At 34.3% G+C, this 20772-nt stretch overlaps 2 protein-coding genes across 2 annotated transcripts; both read left to right on the top strand.

The window, feature by feature from the left end:
- Positions 1-4258: 4258 nt before the first annotated feature.
- LOC109173848 (28S ribosomal protein S29, mitochondrial) lies at positions 4259-7469 on the top strand. Its single transcript, XM_019323185.1, has 7 exons — positions 4259-4716; positions 4791-4954; positions 5230-5441; positions 5932-6186; positions 6296-6382; positions 6819-6991; positions 7088-7469. The coding sequence occupies exons 1-7, from the start codon at positions 4337-4339 to the stop codon at positions 7197-7199; spliced, it is 1383 nt and encodes a 460-aa protein (XP_019178730.1). The 5' UTR covers positions 4259-4336; the 3' UTR covers positions 7200-7469.
- Positions 7470-10946: 3477 nt separating this feature from the next.
- Positions 10947-18336, top strand: LOC109173847 (protein NUCLEAR FUSION DEFECTIVE 4-like). Its single transcript, XM_019323184.1, has 3 exons — positions 10947-10950; positions 15543-16756; positions 17638-18336. Exons 2-3 carry the CDS (start codon positions 15618-15620, stop codon positions 18053-18055), a joined length of 1557 nt encoding a protein of 518 aa, XP_019178729.1. The 5' UTR covers positions 10947-10950; positions 15543-15617; the 3' UTR covers positions 18056-18336.
- Positions 18337-20772: the final 2436 nt, after the last annotated feature.

The raw sequence follows: 20772 nt of genomic DNA, 5'->3' as shown, positions 1-20772 counted from the left end.
GCTTAGCCCTACTCTTAGCTTGTGTAATAATCCGTGAATTGTATGAGAGGTAAATCACATTAGAAGAACATTGTAGAACGAGCTCGACCAAAAGAATGTTGGCAAGAATCAAATTCATGACTTTTATATATATTGCTTTTTGGTTTTTTATTTTATTTTATTTTATTTTTTTCCCTTCCCTCTCATCTTCTATTTCCTAATCACACCTGCAAAAACTCATCAAAAACTATGGCTAATAAAGATACTCTTCAACAATTCAAGCTCCTTTTACTTAAGTCAATGCATTTTAATCTTATGGTATTTTTTTTGTTTGATTTAAAAATAAAAATAATTTAAGTCAATTTTGCAAGTTAATAATGTTATCGTCAAATTACCTTTTTATTTTAATATTTTTATTTTTTAATTATGTAAGAATATTGTAAATTATGATAAAAATATCCACAATTTGGTTCGTTGTATATATGTGGGATGTATGACAAGATATGGTTGGTAGGTGGGTGGTTGTAAATGACGCATTATATCATTTAAATTTATAAATTGGCTAGCAAAAGCAAATACAACTATAGAAAATCTCTTTGACATTGCTATCTTGGGTTTTCTACCATAATTAATAAAGGTAGAAATTTTTAAAAATTTTTAATTATATTTAAGTGGTTGAAACGAAAAGAAAATGATGTGATTTCCCCTTTCTCTCTCCCTTCCAAAGTCTCTTTGTGTGTTGAATAAATTTCAAACTTGAAAAAATAGTTCTTTGGAATATTGTTGAAAATTTTAGTATCAATATTCAATAGTGCCTATTTTGAGTATGGTTAACTTTCGATTGAGTTGGGTCAAATCAGATTCAGATATTCTTGATATGATGAATTTGATTGATATATCATATGCATAAAATGAATAGGAAAATACTTGTTGTACTCTCAACTTGTACTCTCACTCACATGTTCTTGTTGTAGACATTTTCTGTGGACCCACACAATGAAAATAACCAATCCTTGTTTGCCACCTCAGGGAGTATAAGTAAGGGAGTAAAATTTGAGAGTACGCATAGTAAAACTCAAATGAATAACGGATGAATGAGAAATTGATTCACAGAGTATACTTTTTTTTTTTTTTCTTTTTGATGTGATTCACAAAGTATACATATTTGAGTTGAAAAAAAACATGATTTGAAAGACTTTTAAGTAGCATTTGCCATACAATGGAAATTCATGTGAGTTTTAACTAGTATAAATACAATTCAAATTTTTAATAATTTTAAATTGTATAGTATAAAGACTCTCCATTTTATCCACGAGGAGGGTTGTAACGTACTAAAAAAAACTTGAATTGGATTATTGTATTATTGTTCTTAATTTAATGTTGCAACGTACTAGAAATATTGGTTTTCTCTCCAAACTCTCCACTTCTTAAATTATGCCAACACTTCCTTAAAATTTCAAAGTGTTCTTCTTTGTTCAAGTTTGTCAAGAATGTTTATACTTGGGTGCTCAAATATATACATTGGTAATCCATTGTATTCTATAAAATCGATGCTTCAACACTCTTAGCTCCTCATGAAAGAAGCAAATAGATTTTAAAAGAAGTGTTCTTCACATGTCTTAAATTAATTTTGTGAAACCGTGACTAAATTTTAGTATTTCGTAATTAAAATTGTCTACGGACCAACAAGTATTTAGATATAGGAGAAAATAGAGCAACAATGTAAGTCAGAACTACTTACTTAACTACTCTAAGTATGAGATCGAAAATTTAATCACATGTGTATGCAATAACACTTTTGACAAAGTTGTATCGAATGAGATTGATCGGAGCTTATATAAATATAATGTAGTATTTAAAAAAAAAAAAAAAGACTTTATAGTCAAACAACAGTCGTTATATCATGCACCAGGGCGCACAATGCATTCTGCGGCCCGCCCTACCCAAAACGATGTCGTTTTGGTGCATTGTCCAAAAAAAAATAAAAATTATGTTTTGAATACACATAAACTCATAACAAAATACACAGAAACTCATAATTAAATACACATAATCTAACATGATACATAATACACAAAAACTCTTAACTGAATACAAATAAACTCTTAACTGAATACAAATAAACTCTTAACTGAATACACATAAACTCTTAACACAATACACAAAAACGTTTAACTGAATACACATAATGATGTTTGGGCCATTTGGAGAAACGGAGTGAAGTCATCAATTGAACGCGCGTATTTTGTGCCTGAATGCACATTACTTTGTGCTCCGTGGTGCATGATATAAATTGCCGTCAAATGGAGAGAATGGGCTTTAAATTAGAATTGGTTGGACACGGTAAAGGAAAACTTTAAATGATCCAACTTTTGTTGCTCACATGGTAAAAAAAAAAAAAAAAAAAAAAAAAAAAACTTGACCCATTCTATCACGAGCATTACATTTTGGGCCTGAGCGGGCTTCAATCCATAAACTATTTTGCAATTTTGTCCACTCAACATTGTGGATATTTGTTCCAAAAAAAAAAACATTATGGATATTGTGCAACATACCATGGATTCGAGTCTACCTTATAAGGTGGATCTTGGACCAAAATATACAATTTACATACTTAATGTTTCCATTTTGAATTGTGAATATTATGTAACTTGTGAATATTTAATATGTAAATTGTATATTTTACCTTACAACGTGGATCTAAGTCCACAGAATAATTTGCCGGATTTGAGCGTTATGCTGTGCAACCGTGTGTACCATGCATGGTGTACACGGTAGCAAAAACGACGTCGTTTTGACGTCTGACTTTAAAAAAAATCAGAATTGCATAATTACACATCCATAATTTCATAACTATACATCCAGAATTGCATAACTACACATCCATAACTTCATAACTATAAATCCATAATTGCATAACTACACATCCATAACTTCATAACTATACATTCAGAATTGCATACTACACATCCATAACTTCATAACTATAAATCCAGAATTGCATAACTACACATCCATAACTTCATAACTATACATTCAGAATTGCATGCATAACTACACACCCATAACTTCATAAGTATACATTCAGAATTGCATAACTACACATTCATAACTTCATAACTATACATTCAGAATGTGAAATTATAACTTCATAACTATATATTCAGAATTGCATGCATAATTACATATCCATAACTTCATAACTATACATTCTGTATTGCATGCATAATTACAAATCCATAACTTCATTACTATACATTCAGAATTACATGCATAATTACACATCCATAACTTCATAACTATAAATCCAAAATTGCATAACTACACATCCATAATTTCATAATTATAAATTTAGAATGTGAAATTATAAAATTATGAACATATATTTACGTAAATAAAGGCAATCGTGCAATGATTTTTTTTTTTTTAATCACAACATAATGTGCCGAAATTGTGTGAGGTGGCCAAGCCCAAGTTTGAATTACTTCTATGAAGGACCATGATCGGCCCTATTACATTGTAGTATCTGTTCATATACTTTCTCAACCTACTGAAACACAAAGAACCAATAACGCCTCCACTGAGGCTCGAACTCGTAACCTTCCAAATGGAAGTCCAACCCGGGTACCATTAGACCACATAGTCTTGGTAATTAGTAAATTAACTTAATTTGCCTATTAATAAATTTAGTGTGTGTTTATATAGTGAGTGCAGTGAATCCGTATGCATCATGCATGGTGCATACGGATGCAAAAACGACGTCGTTTTATTAAAAATGCGCGTTTTCCCTTAAAAAAAATTCAGGTTCGATTCCCAGCAACAACATTATGTTATTCATTCATTCTGGAATTTTAGTTCATAGATTATGGAATTTTAGTTTATCAATTCTGGAATTATAGTTCATCGATTCTGGAATTGTACTTCATTGATTATGAAATTTTAGTTCATAGATTCTGGAATTTTAGTTCATTCATTCTGGAATTTTTAGTTCATAAATTAGATTATGGAATTTTAGTTCATAGATTCTGGAATTATAGTTCATCGATTTTGGAATTATAGTTCATCGATTCTGAAATTTTAGTTCATATGTTGTTGTTGGGAATCGAACCTGATTTTTTTTTTAAAAAAAGACGGGCGTTTTTAATAAAACGACGTCATTTTGCATCATGGTGCATACGGATGCACATCATAATTTGCCTTATATAGTCTGTGAAACAGAAGAAAAAACTAAAAAAAGTTATCAAAAATAACCCCGAAACCTTACTGGCAAGGCGTTATTCCACTGTTGGATGGACTTTTTTATCCTTGGTAAGCGCTAAACCCTTGTCACTGATCTCCACTTTCGAACCCTACAGAGATGCTGCGGTCATTTCTCCGAGCAGTCGCTTCATCGGCGGCGGCGGCGAAGCCACAACCCACCGTCTCCGACATCCTGATCCCCGTCTCTGCCGCCGTATCTCAACAACTATCATCGTCTAGAACTTTCTCGACCAAAGGCACAAAACAAAGCCCACCTAAGGGGAAGAAATCAGCGTCCAAGACAGATGAAGCACCCATTGGATCCTTGGACGCTGAAGCCATCAATTACATCACTGATGGAGCTCGCCTTCGCGCCCTAGCGGAAGACGAAAACAACAAATCTCTCGATATTGGTCCGAATGGCCAGCCGCTCTTCACTGCCGCCGGTTCTCTCTCCCAGCTCAGCAGAAAAGATGTGTGCACTTACATGAAATTTAGGTACATCTCTAACCGTATATGTATTGTATGTATACATATGTGTGGTTGTTGTATTTATTGAAATCATCCTGTAGTATTGGGGAATTGAAAGCGGTGTTGCCTGAGGGATTGACCATGGGAATGCTGAAAGAATTCGAGGACTCAAAGCGAACTGCATTACTCGTCCGGCAGAGTTTTCTGGACCTCCGAGATAATTTCCGGCGGATTGTTGATCCTACCATACAGACTAATTCCAAAGGTGCATTTATTTTATATATTGTTTGATATATTTCCTTTTGATTAATGGATCTATACTGTTTCTATGCATCTTGATTGATATATTAGTATGAATCATAGTAGGGCTTATAAATTTATATTCAACTGTATAACTAGGAAGGTACATCTGCTAAAATCTCGTGAAAGATGGCAACAATTTACCAAAGCTAGATTGTTCTGGAAATGTAATGCAATTTCATGTGTTGTGCAGTGGCTAGTTGTTAGGATAAGTTATTAAGATGGTCTTTAAACTTCCAGGTTCCAAACCTCGGAAACAGATTGTATTAGATGGTCCTGTCAGCTGTGGAAAGAGTATTGCACTTGCGATGCTTGTTCACTGGGCACGCGAAGAAGGCTGGTTGGTCTTCTATGTTCCAAGAGGCCGAGAATGGACTCATGGAGGATTTTTCTATAAAAATCCTACTACTGGTTTATGGGATACTCCCGTGCAAGCAGCGGATATTCTCCAGGCAAGATTGTTAGTCTTTCTGAAGATGTAAATAATGTGATGTCTGTGTGTTCTACCAATTCTCATATTAGGTTAAAAATTTAATGGAGTATTTGGATTGTTTTTTTTTTTTTTTTTTTTTTTCCAGTCAATATGAAGTGTGTATATATATATATATATATATATATATATATATATATATATATATATATATATATATATATATTTTTTTTACTGTGTAATAAGTGCACATATCATCATTTTCTTTAAACATTAATTTTTGTTATCTATCTGGACGTACTTTTGGTTGCAGCTTTTTTTGGGTAGTTTTAGTTCTACAAGTTAAACTTTGCATGCTACTTCCCCAATATCATCTGTGCAATGTAGCTTTCCAGTACCAAGTAACTAGGCCTTTGGATAAATACTCAGCAGTACACTTTTAGTATCATTATACTGGATGCAGTTTGAAACATATTTGGTCCTAAGTTCATTTTTATGTTATTTCATTTCAGGATTTTATAAAGTATAATGAACAACATTTGCGAAAGTTGCCTTGCAAAATACTTGATCCTATTTCCTTGGGAGAGGGGGCAGGTGTTGGACTCCCAAAAGGTGATCAAACTATGGCAATACCTGAGGGTCTCACTCTATTTGATCTTGTTGAAAGTGGTATTAGCAACACAAACGCATCTGTTGGAGTGGTTGTTCGTTTGAGGCAAGAATTGTCTCTTGTGAAAGATATGCCTGTTCTTATTGCAATTGACCAAGTGAGAAATTTTTCTTCACCTCTAAAGAACTCCACTTGCGTCCTTATTGTATACTCCGTAACTTGTGCATTTAATCTGACATAGTATAATTTGTGTCTATTGATTGCAGTATAACAATTGGTTTACATTCAGCGAGTACGAGGAACCAGTAACAGTACGGTCTTGCAAACCCATCCATGCTAGGGAACTTACAACTGTAAGATATCTATCTACTCCGTTTTTTATTTCAAGCATACTCAAAAGAGTTCTAAAAATTATTAATTTACTATAGTTTTCACAATTACCTAAGCTTGTTTCGCCATCAATGTATTCATTAGATGTGCCTGTGGCCTAGTAGGCCTTGTCCTGTGGTAAAGAGGTAAAGCTGGTGTGCAAACACTCTGTTCAAGATGTCTTTGTTTATAACTCCATATATGTTATGGAGTATTATTGTTATAACCGAGGCCTTTTGTATGCTTGAAGAAATCATCTTAAAGATTCTTAATGGGCTGGAAACTAAAGAGAATCCTGGTTTATGAACTTCAAACTTGCCTTATGCATTGACAACCAAGATTAACAGCACTTGTCCTTTAATTGTGAATAGTGATGTTGGGTTATCAATTTGATTGGGATTGCGATGAACCATTTTGTAGGTCAATGCATTTAGGTCCATGCTTCACAATGACATGATGGTTGGTGCTTTCTCTCATTCAACTGCAGTAGGGAAACTGCGTCAAGACTTACCAAATGTTCCCACTGATGCCCGATTAAATTTTCCTCGATATACTTTGGACGAAGCTGCTGCTGTTTGTCATTACTATCTCAGGTATGCTTACCGGATTCATGATTGCCTAGTGACAGGGTTGAACACAGACAACATTAGAACTTCTCTGAAATCAACTTCACACTCGTCTATTTGCAGGCAAAGGCTTATACGTCGAGAATCATTCTCAGAAGAAAACTGGAAGAAGATCTACTACCTGTCCAATGGAAATGGAGCAGAGCTGAGATGGCTGGTACCCTTCATGAGATGATGCTTCGAACATTAAAATACAAGCAAATATTTAGTGTGATTCAAACACGGAAGAGGTTTGGTCTAACTATCAACTTTTCATCAGCTTTAATAAGGTTGTGCTGTTCTTTCAAGTACTTGATCTTTACATAGGAATTGCCAAGGTTGGTAAAATTTTGTCCAGTCTGGTGATATTTACTCCCTTAAACATTGTATTATCTTGAGGATGTGAATTATTGAGTATTAATTACTACCTTAAAGCATTGTCACCCAACTGTCCATTTACTTATCATCCACTATTCTCATTATTCTCTATATTTCTCACATAATTCTTACCCAATTTGTGTTGGCTCCAAGATCATCACATAATGTCTGAATTTTTTGGCACTTAAGCTAGCATTGCTTGTCAGTATCCCCACTGCAACTTGGCAGTCTAAATTGAAGTTTCCGATGGCCAAAATGTAGTACAACATATATATTGGTCATGAAGTGATAAATGGACTCTAGTTCTAGAATAAGTCTTGTGTGAGACTGTATTACTGATACTATGAGATATGTAATATTTTTTGAGTGTATAAAAAAGTATTACATTTGAAGTAAAATATATTACACGTCGTTTGTGAGACGGTCTCACATAAACTTACTCTACTAGAAAAATTGAATTCATTATATTCATTTGATTCGTCATTTAATACCTTATCTTGTAATGATGGGTACTTTCATCTCGTGATGATAAATGCATATTTTGGATAACTTTTGTATGATTTTAGTTTATTTTTATACATCCTTGTGTTTATTGAAACTTTGAAAGTGACATGAAATATTTACGTTGAGATCAAATTCTTGAACTTTCAGACGAGGGCGGCGGGTCCGCATAACTTGGATGGTAATTTTATTTTATTTTTATACATTCATATGTTAATCGAAACTTTGAAAGCAACAAGTTTTTAAATGTGTATTACTCCGTAGTATATATATGGTTTGAATATTGGTGTAATGAAAATGGACGGGAAATAGTCATGTTTTGAAAATGACAATGGGCATTAGTATATATGATTTGAATATTAGGCGGCATTTGGTTTAGGTAATATAAGGTTACCTAAGTAATGCGAGTTTGATAATGTTATATTATTTTGTTTGGTTTAAGTTATGAGGTTATGCTACATTGCTACTTCAAAGCTTATGTGGTAGTAATACAACAATTATACAATAAATTCGGCTCTACCTTACAAATTGAATACGCGTTCAAATACATAATTTACATATTGAATGTTCATAATTTTAAATTGTGAACATTAAATATATAAAATTATAAACATTCAGTATGTAATTGTGTATTTTTTACTCGACTCCATCGTGTAATGAATCAAACACTCCTTAGTGTAATGAAAATGGACATGAAATAGTTACATTGTGACCAAATTTTAAAACTTCCACATGAATGCGGGTCCACTTTTGCGCATTAGGTCTTAAACCACTGAACTGATAAGATATTGATAAGAATTGAATTCAATTTATAATTATGAAAATCATGTTCTATCCACTCTCGTTCTTTTCCATTCATGATAGAAAGAGCTCATTTTCGAGTTGCCTTTATAGTGATTTTGTTTTTGTTTTTGTTTTTGTTTTTTTGTTTTGTTTTTTTTTTTTTTTTCTAACCTTACTAATCGGCAACTCCACAAGACACTATAATGGGTTTGGATGGATTCGGAATGTGATATCATACATGGTGTAATCCTATCAAACGTAATACAATTTGGTACATACTCCGTGTCAAATTAGAAGTGATAGTACCAAACTTAGATCATTCCTCAATTCCAACCAAGTTAGTTAGACATCTTTAGTAGTAATTACGAGTTTTATAGTAAATCAATTTTTTTTTTTTTTTTTGAATTGTCTATTGGCCTTTTTGGATATTTTTAAAAAATTGTCTATTAGTCTTTTTGATTTTTTTTAGTAGGCAAATGTAATATTTATAAGGACAAGCGTAATAGTAAAGTACTAATATGGATAAATTGATTGATTGTTTTTTATGCGAAAAAGTATAATACTTATAAAGAAAAGTGTGATACTTTCATAAAAAAATTGTAATATTTTAAAATCAAAAGGTACTTCGTGTTGAAAAAAATGCAAGCTACTCATTAATTATGTGGTGGTTTAACCTTTACCACAAATTAATGAAGGGTTAAGGTCCTTTAAATAATATGAGGCCTAAATTGCTTAGCCTCTGTTATTTAAACAGGCTCTGGGTTTAAACACACTAAGGAAAACATTTCCTTCTCTCTTCTTTCTGTGTCTGCTAGTTAAAGTCTGAGCGATAGTGAGGTTCAGCTACGTTTAAGTTGGTGTGAGTTTAGCGTGGTTATTCTGTGTAGCCTGTCGAAAGCGTACCGATTTGTCGACTGCAACGCCACTAGGCAAATAACGCTTTTAAGGTAGTGTTATTATAACACAGCACAGACTTTCTTTCAGCCATACACCCATTGTGTCCGTGTTTCTTAAAAGGTGTCCAGCTCACGCGTTGACGTTGCGAATATTTTTCATCAGTTAAAAGTGTTACATTAGCATCAGTCAACTACTCGAACCATGGAGCAGATTATAATATTTTTTTGGCAACATGATGGTGTAGCAACAACAGAGATTAGCAGTGGAAGGCAGCAACTTCATACAGAACAATTCTGGTAAAGCACACTGCTTCAACTTATGTGTAACCTTTAAGCAAGGGAGTACAACAGAAATAATTATTGGGTTCATATCAGAGCTTTTACCATACTCCGATGAGGTTTGTCTCCTCATATTTTAATATGACACATGCATATTTATATAATAATAAACTATCATATGCAAATGATTATTTTGAGCACAAGTAGTCATATATTATTGGGCATTGACCATATTTTCTTAAAACTATCATAATGGCATAATTTAGAAGATGGTTTGCATATATCTTTGCATCCATTCGATTATTATGTTTTGAGAGCATTTGAAACGTGAAATATATATTTTGACAAGCATTTTAGAAATCATCATTTCATATTTGATACGGTGAGTGCTTTAAATATTATAGAAAAAATTAACAGCGGTGTACACAAGGATAAGTGAATTGTTATTATTCAAATGGATGAGGTTTATGATTTTGTTGTGTTAGAAGAGTTGATTTAACACTACTGCTAAGTGATTAAATCATCAATTTGATTTAAAGCTTATAAATTATGTATTTATGTGTTATATTGCGAATATGTTACAAACATTGCACTATTTGATGAGATACATATATGCTTTACAGTCACTTAATCTTAAATATCTTAATTATGTACCGAGACTAAGTTTCAAGGCTTTACTCACATTGTGGTGATAGCATGGAAAAGTCATCCTTCTTGAATACTCTGTCTAGGAAGATGGTTTTTAAGTAAATTTCGGTTTCACCACTCGACCTGGGAGTTTTAAAGAAGTAGGGTGTTGATTATGTAGGCTAGTTAGAGCGTCACTTGATCTTCACCTGAAATGAGGTTGACTTTCATATGTTGTTAAACAATCAAAGCCTTGCAATAGAAATTGTTGACGTACTGCATTAGTAATATTGATCTGCATCATATCAATACTTTATATGAGTTTTTTAATTTCCTCAAGTGAAGGAAAAGTTGTCCAGGTGGAATAACTTTGAGTATTAAAGTTATACTTGTTGAATTGACCGTATTGAAATATATTCACTAATAAATGTCAGTTTGAACATATTCTTTGCGTACGAGATTAACTTCTTTTAAGAATATTATGTGAAATTTGTGATTATGTTGTCCAACTTGAAGTAGCATACAGACAACATTATCCATGTGGCTTACAAACAATGAGCATTTATATATATTATTTAAATTTTTGGTTGACTCATCATGAAAGACCTATAATTCCTATTTAAAGGGTAATTATGATGGGTCAAGATAACCAAGTTTGTTGAAATATATTCAATTGAGTATGAATCAGGTAGAATACACTCTATAATGCTTCACAAAGCAAATTTGCAAAACTCAATCTACAAAGGAGCTAATGTTGGGCACCAAAGATCAATCGAGGTAGGAGATCAAATATCTTTGAGAAAAATATTTGTAAGTGTTGCATTGTGGGGGTATTTAACTCTTGATATATTTCTTTCTTAAAAGTCTCTCTGTGGTACCAACAATAATGGTAAAAGAGAATATTTCATGTTGAACATGAATATTTTAAGGGAATTATTTGTGAGTAAATAAAGTAATCGTCGTAAGTTTGATCGAGATGATCAACTTACTTTAACAGAAATGACTAATTATGAGGTTAGTCATTGAATTATTGGAATGACTTAAAGCCCAAGAGGTATGAATTCATGGTGGGTCTCACTTTTGTGGTCAAACGAAGCCATGCAAAGAATCACAAAATAGTACACTAATTGGTCATTCCTACAATGTGTGTACTTGTGAGGTTGAGCTACAGCTCTTAATGAATTCATAACCCTATGAGAAGGGTAGTTTTGTTGAGGCAGACCTAATGAATTCACCGCATAATGCTTGAGTACAAAAAGTGTTCTTAATGATTTGTATACTTAATTGGAAAGTCTATTTTGAGGTAGACCTAACGAGACCCCTGACTTGAATGAAAAAGGGTTAACCGCCTTAGTCGATATATACACAACCCAAATGATACTCACTAGAGTGCATTGGGACGAGTGCTTCGGTACCTGAGAGGTACCATAGACTGGGGACTAGACTATGTAGGGTTCCCAGTAGTGATAGAAGGGTTTTGTGATGCAAACTGGGTGAATGACATCGAGGATGTCAGTTTAACAAGTGTATGCGTGTTTCTCATGTGTAGGGCAGCTGTATCGTGATAGTCAATGAAACAGTTATGCATTGCCAGATCAACTATGGAAGCAGAGTTCATAGCGCTTGATCTAGCCAGCCAAGAGGCTGAGTGGCTAAGAAATTTATTTGCAGATGTGTCATTGTGGGGGTGTCCAACACATGCCGTGCCCATATGCTGTGATCCCCAAACCGCCATTTGTGTGGCAAATGGCTAAAGATTGATCACAATAGAGTTCGTGATGTCTGAAAAACCCTTTCACAAAAGGTCTAAATTAAACCATCATTGAAATGTCAAGGGAGATGGAGTTAAGACCACTGAAGTAAGGAGTTCATGACGGATACCACTTCTGTGGTCAAACGAAATCATGAAAAGACTTACACTTGATTTATGTCTTTAACCAGTCTGTAGCCTTTAAAGGAGATCTATACTGAGATAGACTTGACAGAGTTAAAAGTCTATATTGAAATAGACTTGACAGACATAAAAAGTCTACAATGCGATTAGACTTGCCAGAGTTAAGAGTCCATATTAGGATAGACTCTGACATGGTAGAAGTTATATTGAGACAGACTTGAATACTAAGGGTATTCATAAGAAGTCAAAGAGTTTGACTTTCGTAGAACCTGTTTTTGAGTTAGTGTGTGCATTAGAGTTCAAAATTTAACTAACCGATGAGTTCAAGATTCATATCACTCTCGGAAAGAAAATTACTTAGTGTCACTATGTGTTAGTTCAAGTTCACAAACACTGACATTATTAAGATCAACTCATTTGTATTGCTCAGACATTTTTTTTTTTCATTCCCTTGAATTTGTGGAGGATTATTGTTGGGAAAAAATGCAAGCCACTCATTAATTATGTGGTGGTTTAACCTTTACCACAAATTAATGAATGGTTAATGTCCTTTAAATAATATGGGGCCTAAATTGCTTACCTCTATTATTTACGCAAATTATGCTATGCAACCGAATGCACCTTGCAAGGTGCATACGGTTGCAAAACGGCGTCGTTTTGGTTAAAAAAACGCGCGTCCCACTTAAAGATGAAATCAGGTTCGATTCCCGGCAATAGCATTTTTATATATCCAGAAATTCATAACTATATATCCAAAAATTCATAAATATATATCCACAAATTTATAACTATATATCCACAGTGAATGAATGAAGTAAAAATCCACAATGAATTAATGAATGAAGTAAAAATCCACAATGAATGAATGAATGAACTAAATATCCACAATGAATGAACTAAATATCCACAATGATTGAACTAAATATCCACAATGAATGAACTAAATATCCATAAATTCATAACTATATATCCAGAAATTCATAACTATATATCCATAAATTCATAACTATATATCCACAGTGAATGAATGAAGTAAATATCTACCATGAATGAACTAAATATTCACAATAAATGAACTAAATATCCATAAATTCATAACTATATATCCACAAATTTATAACTATATATCCAGAAATTCATAACTATATATCCACAATAATGCTATTGCCGAGAATCGAACCTGAATTTTTTTTTTTTAAAGTGAGACGCGCGTTTTTAGTCAAAACGACGTCGTTTTGCGTCGTATGCACCATGCGCATGGTACATTCGGTTGCACGGCATAACTATTGTATTATTTAAACAGGGTCCTGCTTTTGAGTTTAAACACACCAAGGAAAACATTTTCTTTCTCTCTTCTTTCTGTGTCTGCTAGTTAAAGTCTGAGCAATAGTGAGGTTCAGCTACATTTAAGCTGGTGTGAGCTTAGCGTGGTTATTCTGTGTAGCCTGTCGAAAGCGTACCGGTTAGTTGACTGCACTGTCACCGGACAAATAACGCTTTTAAGGTAGTCATGTTATTATAACACGGCACAGACTTTCTTTCAGCCATACACACATTGTGTCCGTGTTTCTTAAAAGGTGCCATGCTCGCGCGTTGACGTTGCGAATATTTTCCATCAGCCACCACATAATTATTTGTGGTAAAGGTTAAACCACCACATAATTAATGAGTGGCTTGCATTTTTTCCAACACTTCGTAATATTTAGAGGTTGAAAAGTTACTTACGAGATAAAGTGCAATACTTATGAGGAACTGAGTTAGTCTCGCGAATGATTTGTGAGATAGTCTCATAGGAGTTTTTGCACTAACCCTATAATATTAGTTGTTAATTATAATAGGACACTCCTAGTCGAGTTGATCGGATTGCTATCTATTGATATTCTCTGTTTGAGACAGTCAATTATGAGCAACCTAAAGATGAGCTTCACCAAAACACACTTTCAAGTAATGATTGCTATTTTTTTCGTAAATCAAATATATAAAATTAGTTAAATGGTTAAAGGCATTAAATTTTATTTTTTTTTTAATTTTTTTTAATTATTTTATTTAGTGAAGAGCCATTCCGTTCTCGGCATATTTGTTACGTAGCAAAAAGCGGCAACCCCCACCCATACTCCTAATCTCTACTCTGGCGTATATACACACACATATATATATACACACGCAAACACACAGACATACATACACACTAATACTACTAATACTTCATTACTTCCCTATTGCATTTTTTTTTTTCTTTTATCTTCTTTTGTGGTGTGATATTTTAATCAATAAAAAAGTAGATATCATTGGCTAGGGTCATAGATTTATCTCATGCACACCCTCGAGTAATGAAATTTGCTTCGTAACTTAGAAAAAGTAACATTTGTTATTTATATACTTTTCTTTCTTCGGTCAATACATATGATAGGAGTTTTTACTTACTTTTCTTCCTCCGGATAATATATGCGATTGGGGTTTCATTTTTTTAGAATACACTTATTATTTTCTTAATGATAAGTGTAATGTGCCACTTCAATTGTAAAGTGTTTAGTTGTTTTAACCCCTAACTATTATGGGTAAGCAAATGTTACACTTCATTAGCTAGGCCTGTGTTTCATAAAATCATCATGTTATTTTAGTGTGCTTACATGGTTAGTAAAAGAGAAAAATATCACAAGTTGGTGGAGCATGATTCTTGTATAAGTTACGAGTTCAACTATTGTCAAGTTGTCAACACGTACTCTTTCGATCAACCTCGTCGACGCGAATATATATAGAATCTTTTTAGTGCAGTTTACATTTCTTGTGTGATTTGTGAGTTATTAGTATATGGGCGGAGTTTACTCATTACACATACTCGAATAGTGACAGTAAATTTTCATTTTTATTTAAAAAAAAAAAAAGAAGAAGAAACAGGGTCCATACATACATACTCTAAAGTAGTTGTCGTAAGTTTTTCCGGTTTAAAAAAAAAAAAAAAAAAAAAGGGAAAAAAAAGAGCAATTCTAAAAGAATTGAAGACTTTTTTCCTTTGTGTTTTCATTCACACTATGAATTTCTCTTAGGTAGTTTTTCCATTTAAAAAAGGCACCCCGGAGTGAAAAACACGAACAAATTTCCTTCCTTTATATACTCAGCTTTTATTCAGGTAACGTAAAAGCATTAAAGTGCACATAGCATATTGCCTCCAATTCCCAAGCTCCTCCATTTCCACCACCCAACCACCTCAACATCACCGTCGTCCCCACCGCCACCGGAACACTACCCTCCATTAATGGCCGCCCTTCAATGGCTAAGCTTAGTCGCCGCCATATGGCTCCAAGCCGTGAGCGGAACCAACACCAACTTCCCCGTCTACTCCTCCCGCCTCAAGCACCTCCTCTCCATTTCCCAAGTCCAGCTCAACAACCTCGCCTTCGCCAACGACGCCGGAAAGTTATTCGGCTGGTTTTCCGGCATTGCCGCGCTCTACCTCCCCCTCTGGCTCGTCCTCCTCCTCGGCTCCTCCCTCGGCTTCGTCGGATATGGCGTCCAGTACCTTTTCCTCGTCGGAAAAATCGCGTACCTCTCGTACTGGCACGTCTTCGTCCTCACGGCGCTCGCCGGAAACAGTATCTGCTGGATTAACACCGTCTGTTACATCGTCGCCATCCGGAATTTCCCGTCGGACCGCCAGGTGGCGGTGGGGATTTCCACGAGCTATGTCGGGTTAAGCGCCAAGATTTTCACGGATATCGTGGAAGCTGCCATGAATGTATCTTCCCCTACTGACAGAGCCCACGCTTATCTCCTCCTTAATTCCCTCCTGCCGCTAATAGTCGCCGTGGTTGCTTCTCCCATCGCCCGGGAAATCAAGATCGGAGTATCCAGACGGCTCGCCGGAGGGTTCAGTGTAATGTTCGCGATCACCATAGCCACCGGCGTGTACGCCGTGATCACAACCACCTTGGGTTCGGAGATTTCAAGGAAAAAGTTGCTAAAACACCTGAGTTTCGCAGGTATGGCTGTGCTGTTATGTCTGCCAACGTTAGTCCCTCTGGGTCAGAAAATCACGGAGCTCTGCCGGAAAAAATGTCCGATAAGACCCAAAAATCAGGTCTGCGATCACCAGGGTTCTGATTTTTCCGTGGGAATAGAGGGTGGAGAGGTGAAAGAAGAGGAACAACAATCACAATCTGTGATTGTTGTTGTGGAAGAAGTGGAATGGAAAGATTTGGTGAAAAGAGGAGATTTTTGGTTATATTTCTTGGTTTATTTTCTTGGTGCGACTCTGGGGTTAGTGTACTTAAACAATCTGGGTCAAATCGCCGAGTCTCGTGGCTTCTCCAATGCTTCTCTTCTCGTATCACTGTCGTCTTCATTCGGATTCTTTGGGCGTCTCCTTCCATCGCTTTACGACTATTTCTTCTCAATGTATGTAAACACTCATCCCTTCACTCCATTTTACTTTTAAAAAAAAACCATATATTATATTAAATACCTATAGGCTATAGTACTTGTGCTATATGATTGTACTAGATCATATTGGCATATGTGATATACTAGATCATATTGGCATATGTGCTATACAAGATTGTATCTTGTAATGTGACATCGATGTTATAGGAGTGTACTTCATTCATTTGCATCGGTGTTAGTAGTACTTAGTGAGGGTGTCAAAGTGGGTTGAACACGCGAGTCGATCAGCTCGCATTCACCCCACAGTGGGACATGTTAAAACAATGAAAATTTATGGATTGCAAAAGTATGGGTCGAACTCACATAAGCCCGCAATTCAGACTTGTTGACCTGCGTGGGCTGCAAGTCAAACTCGTTATATATCATCAATGCAAAGTATGCCGTGAAACCGTGTTCAACTTCCAAGGTAAACATGATTCCAAAATTGTTCATAATTATGAATCTATAGTTCAAAAATTATGAACATATAATTCTATAATTATGAACATAGAGTCGTGAACACAATTATGAACATATAGTTCTGTAATTATGAATATAGAGATTCAATAATTGCGAATATTAAGTTCAAAAATTATGAATATATAACTTTATAATTATGAACATATAGTTCAGTAATTATGAACATAGAGCTCTGTAACTGTGAATATAGAGTTCAATAATTATGAATATGCAATTCAAAAATTATTAATATACAACTTTATAATTATAAATATATATTTTCAGTAATTATAAACATAGAATCGTGTCCACCTTCACAGCATTAACGTGCAATACTATAGTCGTCGTTCTCAATTATGGATCAATTTCTGAAATATTCTTTCACTTGATCATTTTAGGTCCAAGAACAAGATTTCGAGGCCGGCAAGCATTGCAGTGATGATGGCGCCGATGTGCGGAGCTTTCTTCTTGCTTCTCCACGGCGGCCATGGCTGCCTCTACACCAGCACCGCCATAATAGGGGTCTGCACCGGCGCAATCACCTCCGTTGCCGTCTCCACCACCACAGAGCTCTTTGGGGCCAAGAATTTTGGCGTCAACCACAACATTTTGGTGACCAATATACCCATCGGCTCCTTCATCTTTGGGGACTTTGCAGCTTATGTTTACAAGAGACAAGGGAGGATTTCTGGGGGCAGTGACGGAATTTGCACAGGCATGCAGTGCTTTCACACCACTTTTGTCGTCTGGGGTTGTCTTTGCTTTTTTGGTACCTGTTTGGCTGTTTTGTTTCATAGTAGAACTCGAAGAAATTAAACAACAGCCATCATTAACTGTTGTTGTTAAGATCAGACCAAACTAACTAACTAAAGTTGGCTAGAATACGTTTTGTCTTAATTGCCCTGATAATGACGTCTGTAATCTTGCTTAATTTGGTGGATTTGCTACTTGAGAGAGGAGAGATGGGAGTATTATTATATTAGTAATTAGTAATAACTAAATCGGTCTGTACTCATCAATTACACTATGGCTAGATTATATTTATCCAGCATATATACCCTAACATAGTTATTACGAGTTTTTCTTGTTACCTCCAAAAATTGTAGTCATCAGATCAACACCAATTTATAGCATTAAATGAAATTTTATTACTTAATTGTACTATCTTCCTAACTATATTCTTGTGAATTACTCCGTATATTACTTTTGAAATGACGGTGAGAAAATTTTATTATAAGATTCTCATTATTATTTACTCGAAGCAATTAGAGAAAGTATGAAAAAAGAATGGATCGATTAGATATATTTGTAGAGAATTTACATGGCATTTGATTGGAGGGAATTTAAATTTCATTCTTACTTAATTTTCACATAATTTCAAATGCCACTAAACTTCTTAGTTTGGTTAGAAGGAATTGTAATTCCCTTATTTTCATGGAATTAAAATCCCATGCCCCCCTTGAGATTTTAATTCCATGAATTTTGAAAAAAAAAAAAAAAAAAAAAAAAAAGAAGATAATGATGAGACAAAACTATCCCTCCCCTATTTTAACTTAAACCAAACACTTGAATTTAAATTCTCATTTTATTCCCAGTAATTCATCTCTCATGAAATTGCAATTCCTTTTCCACGTAATTTCCTCCCTCCAACCAAACACCCCGTTAATCGTTTTCTCTCCAATTTTTTTCTTTCCTTTTTTTTTTCTCATGCAAATCAATAAATAGAAAATCTTGGAGCAAATACCAATATTAGTCCCACGAGTATTAGCAAAATGACAGTTTTGGTCCACATGTTTAATTCATACCAATTTCCATCCACGACTATTGTTTTAGTATCAATTTTCATCCACGACTATTATTTTAGTGCCAAAATTCATCACGCCGGTCACACATTCGTTTAAGACATGCCGAAATATAAAATTATTGAGGGTATTTTCATCATTTTCAAATTAAAATCCCAATTTGAGCATGAATAAAACGATTTAAGCCCTAAAACTTATCCCAATTCACAATTCTCCTCCTCAAATTAAGGTAGGATGAGGAGAATAACTACTATTATTTGAGATCGATCTTAGGCCTTAAATCGCTTTATTCATGCTCAAATTGGAATCTTAATTAGTTGAAAATGACGAAAATGACCTTAAAATTTTTAGATTTCGACATGTCTTAAATGGAGTGATGACCGGCATGATGAATTTTGGTATTAAAATAATAGTTGTGGATGAAAATTGGTACTAAAACAATAGTCGTAGATGAAAATTGATAGAAATTAAACATATGGACCAAAATCGTCATTTTGTTAATACTCATGAGACCAAAATTGGTATTTACTCAAAAATCTTGTGTAATTTAATTATAGTAGTGTACATATTGTATTGATAACTAATGGAACCACAATTTCTTCCGTCCTTATACCATAAATTAGGATTCACGGTGCACTGTAGACCTTGGTGCATGTGTATATGTTTTATATTGTAAAATTTTGTGTCTTGTGTTATGAAATTTTGTATTTTAAGAGTATGTATTATGTACCTAAAACAAATTAATAATTGTGTCTTATGTTATGAATTTTTGTGTGTTGTGTTGTGAAATTTTGTGACTATAAATACAAATTATGTACCTAAATCACATTTGAAAATAAGTAAATATATAACATGTGTATGTGTCTTGTATTGTGATTTTTGTGTCTTGTGTAATGATATTTTGTACCTTACGAGTATGAATTTGTATCTCGTCATTTTAATCTAGAATCCATAATGCTATGTGACACTGGTCCATGATATAAATTGTCAAATTCCCTGGGCAAGGCTTCAAATTGTATCATCTTTGTCCATCGGATGTATTTTGTTGTATAACTCTTGACTAACTAATGATTAAGTTAGGCTTAGACTAATATAGTCAAACTGTGGTTGAATTTAATTTAGAAAAACTCTCAGGACACGTAATAAAAGCATATTATTGTTTATACGCAACGTAACATTTACCTTTCTATATATTCATCGACCGTTTGGCTTGGGTTCATGGTTGGCTTCACACATGCTAGATACACTACTTTTCGATCAAATTCTCTAACTCGTCGTTCAAGTTAATATAATTGTGCTATCTTTTGATTTTTGGCCTCTTTACTTTAGTCTTCCATTCCTTGCCTTTGTGGTTATTCACACTATAATTAGTGAATAGATATGTTTTCAAGTATTTATATGTTTTGCCGATAAATTTTACGTACAATTTTTTTTGAATGATAATAGAAATTTGTAATTACTATTTTAAAAAAAAAAAATAAAATGAAGGGAGAAACTCGAATAGGCTGCTATTAACTGTTCACAAGAGTCATACAATTATGTGGGAGTCCCAGAAGGTCTTCTTCAAGAAAAGGTCGCAACTCTTTGGAGGATCATGAAGGTCCATCCACTGGTTACCTTGGTTGAACACCATACTTACCAGTCTATCAGCCGATCGATTTTGCTCCCGAAACACCTACTTAAGTGTGCATGGGATAAATATCACAAGTGTTTGATAAGTTTTACAATTCT

Source organism: Ipomoea nil, unplaced genomic scaffold, assembly GCF_001879475.1.
Source record: "Ipomoea nil cultivar Tokyo-kokei standard unplaced genomic scaffold, Asagao_1.1 scaffold0482, whole genome shotgun sequence".
Lineage (NCBI taxonomy): Eukaryota > Viridiplantae > Streptophyta > Magnoliopsida > Solanales > Convolvulaceae > Ipomoea > Ipomoea nil.
This window is presented reverse-complemented; position numbering and strand designations above follow the sequence as displayed.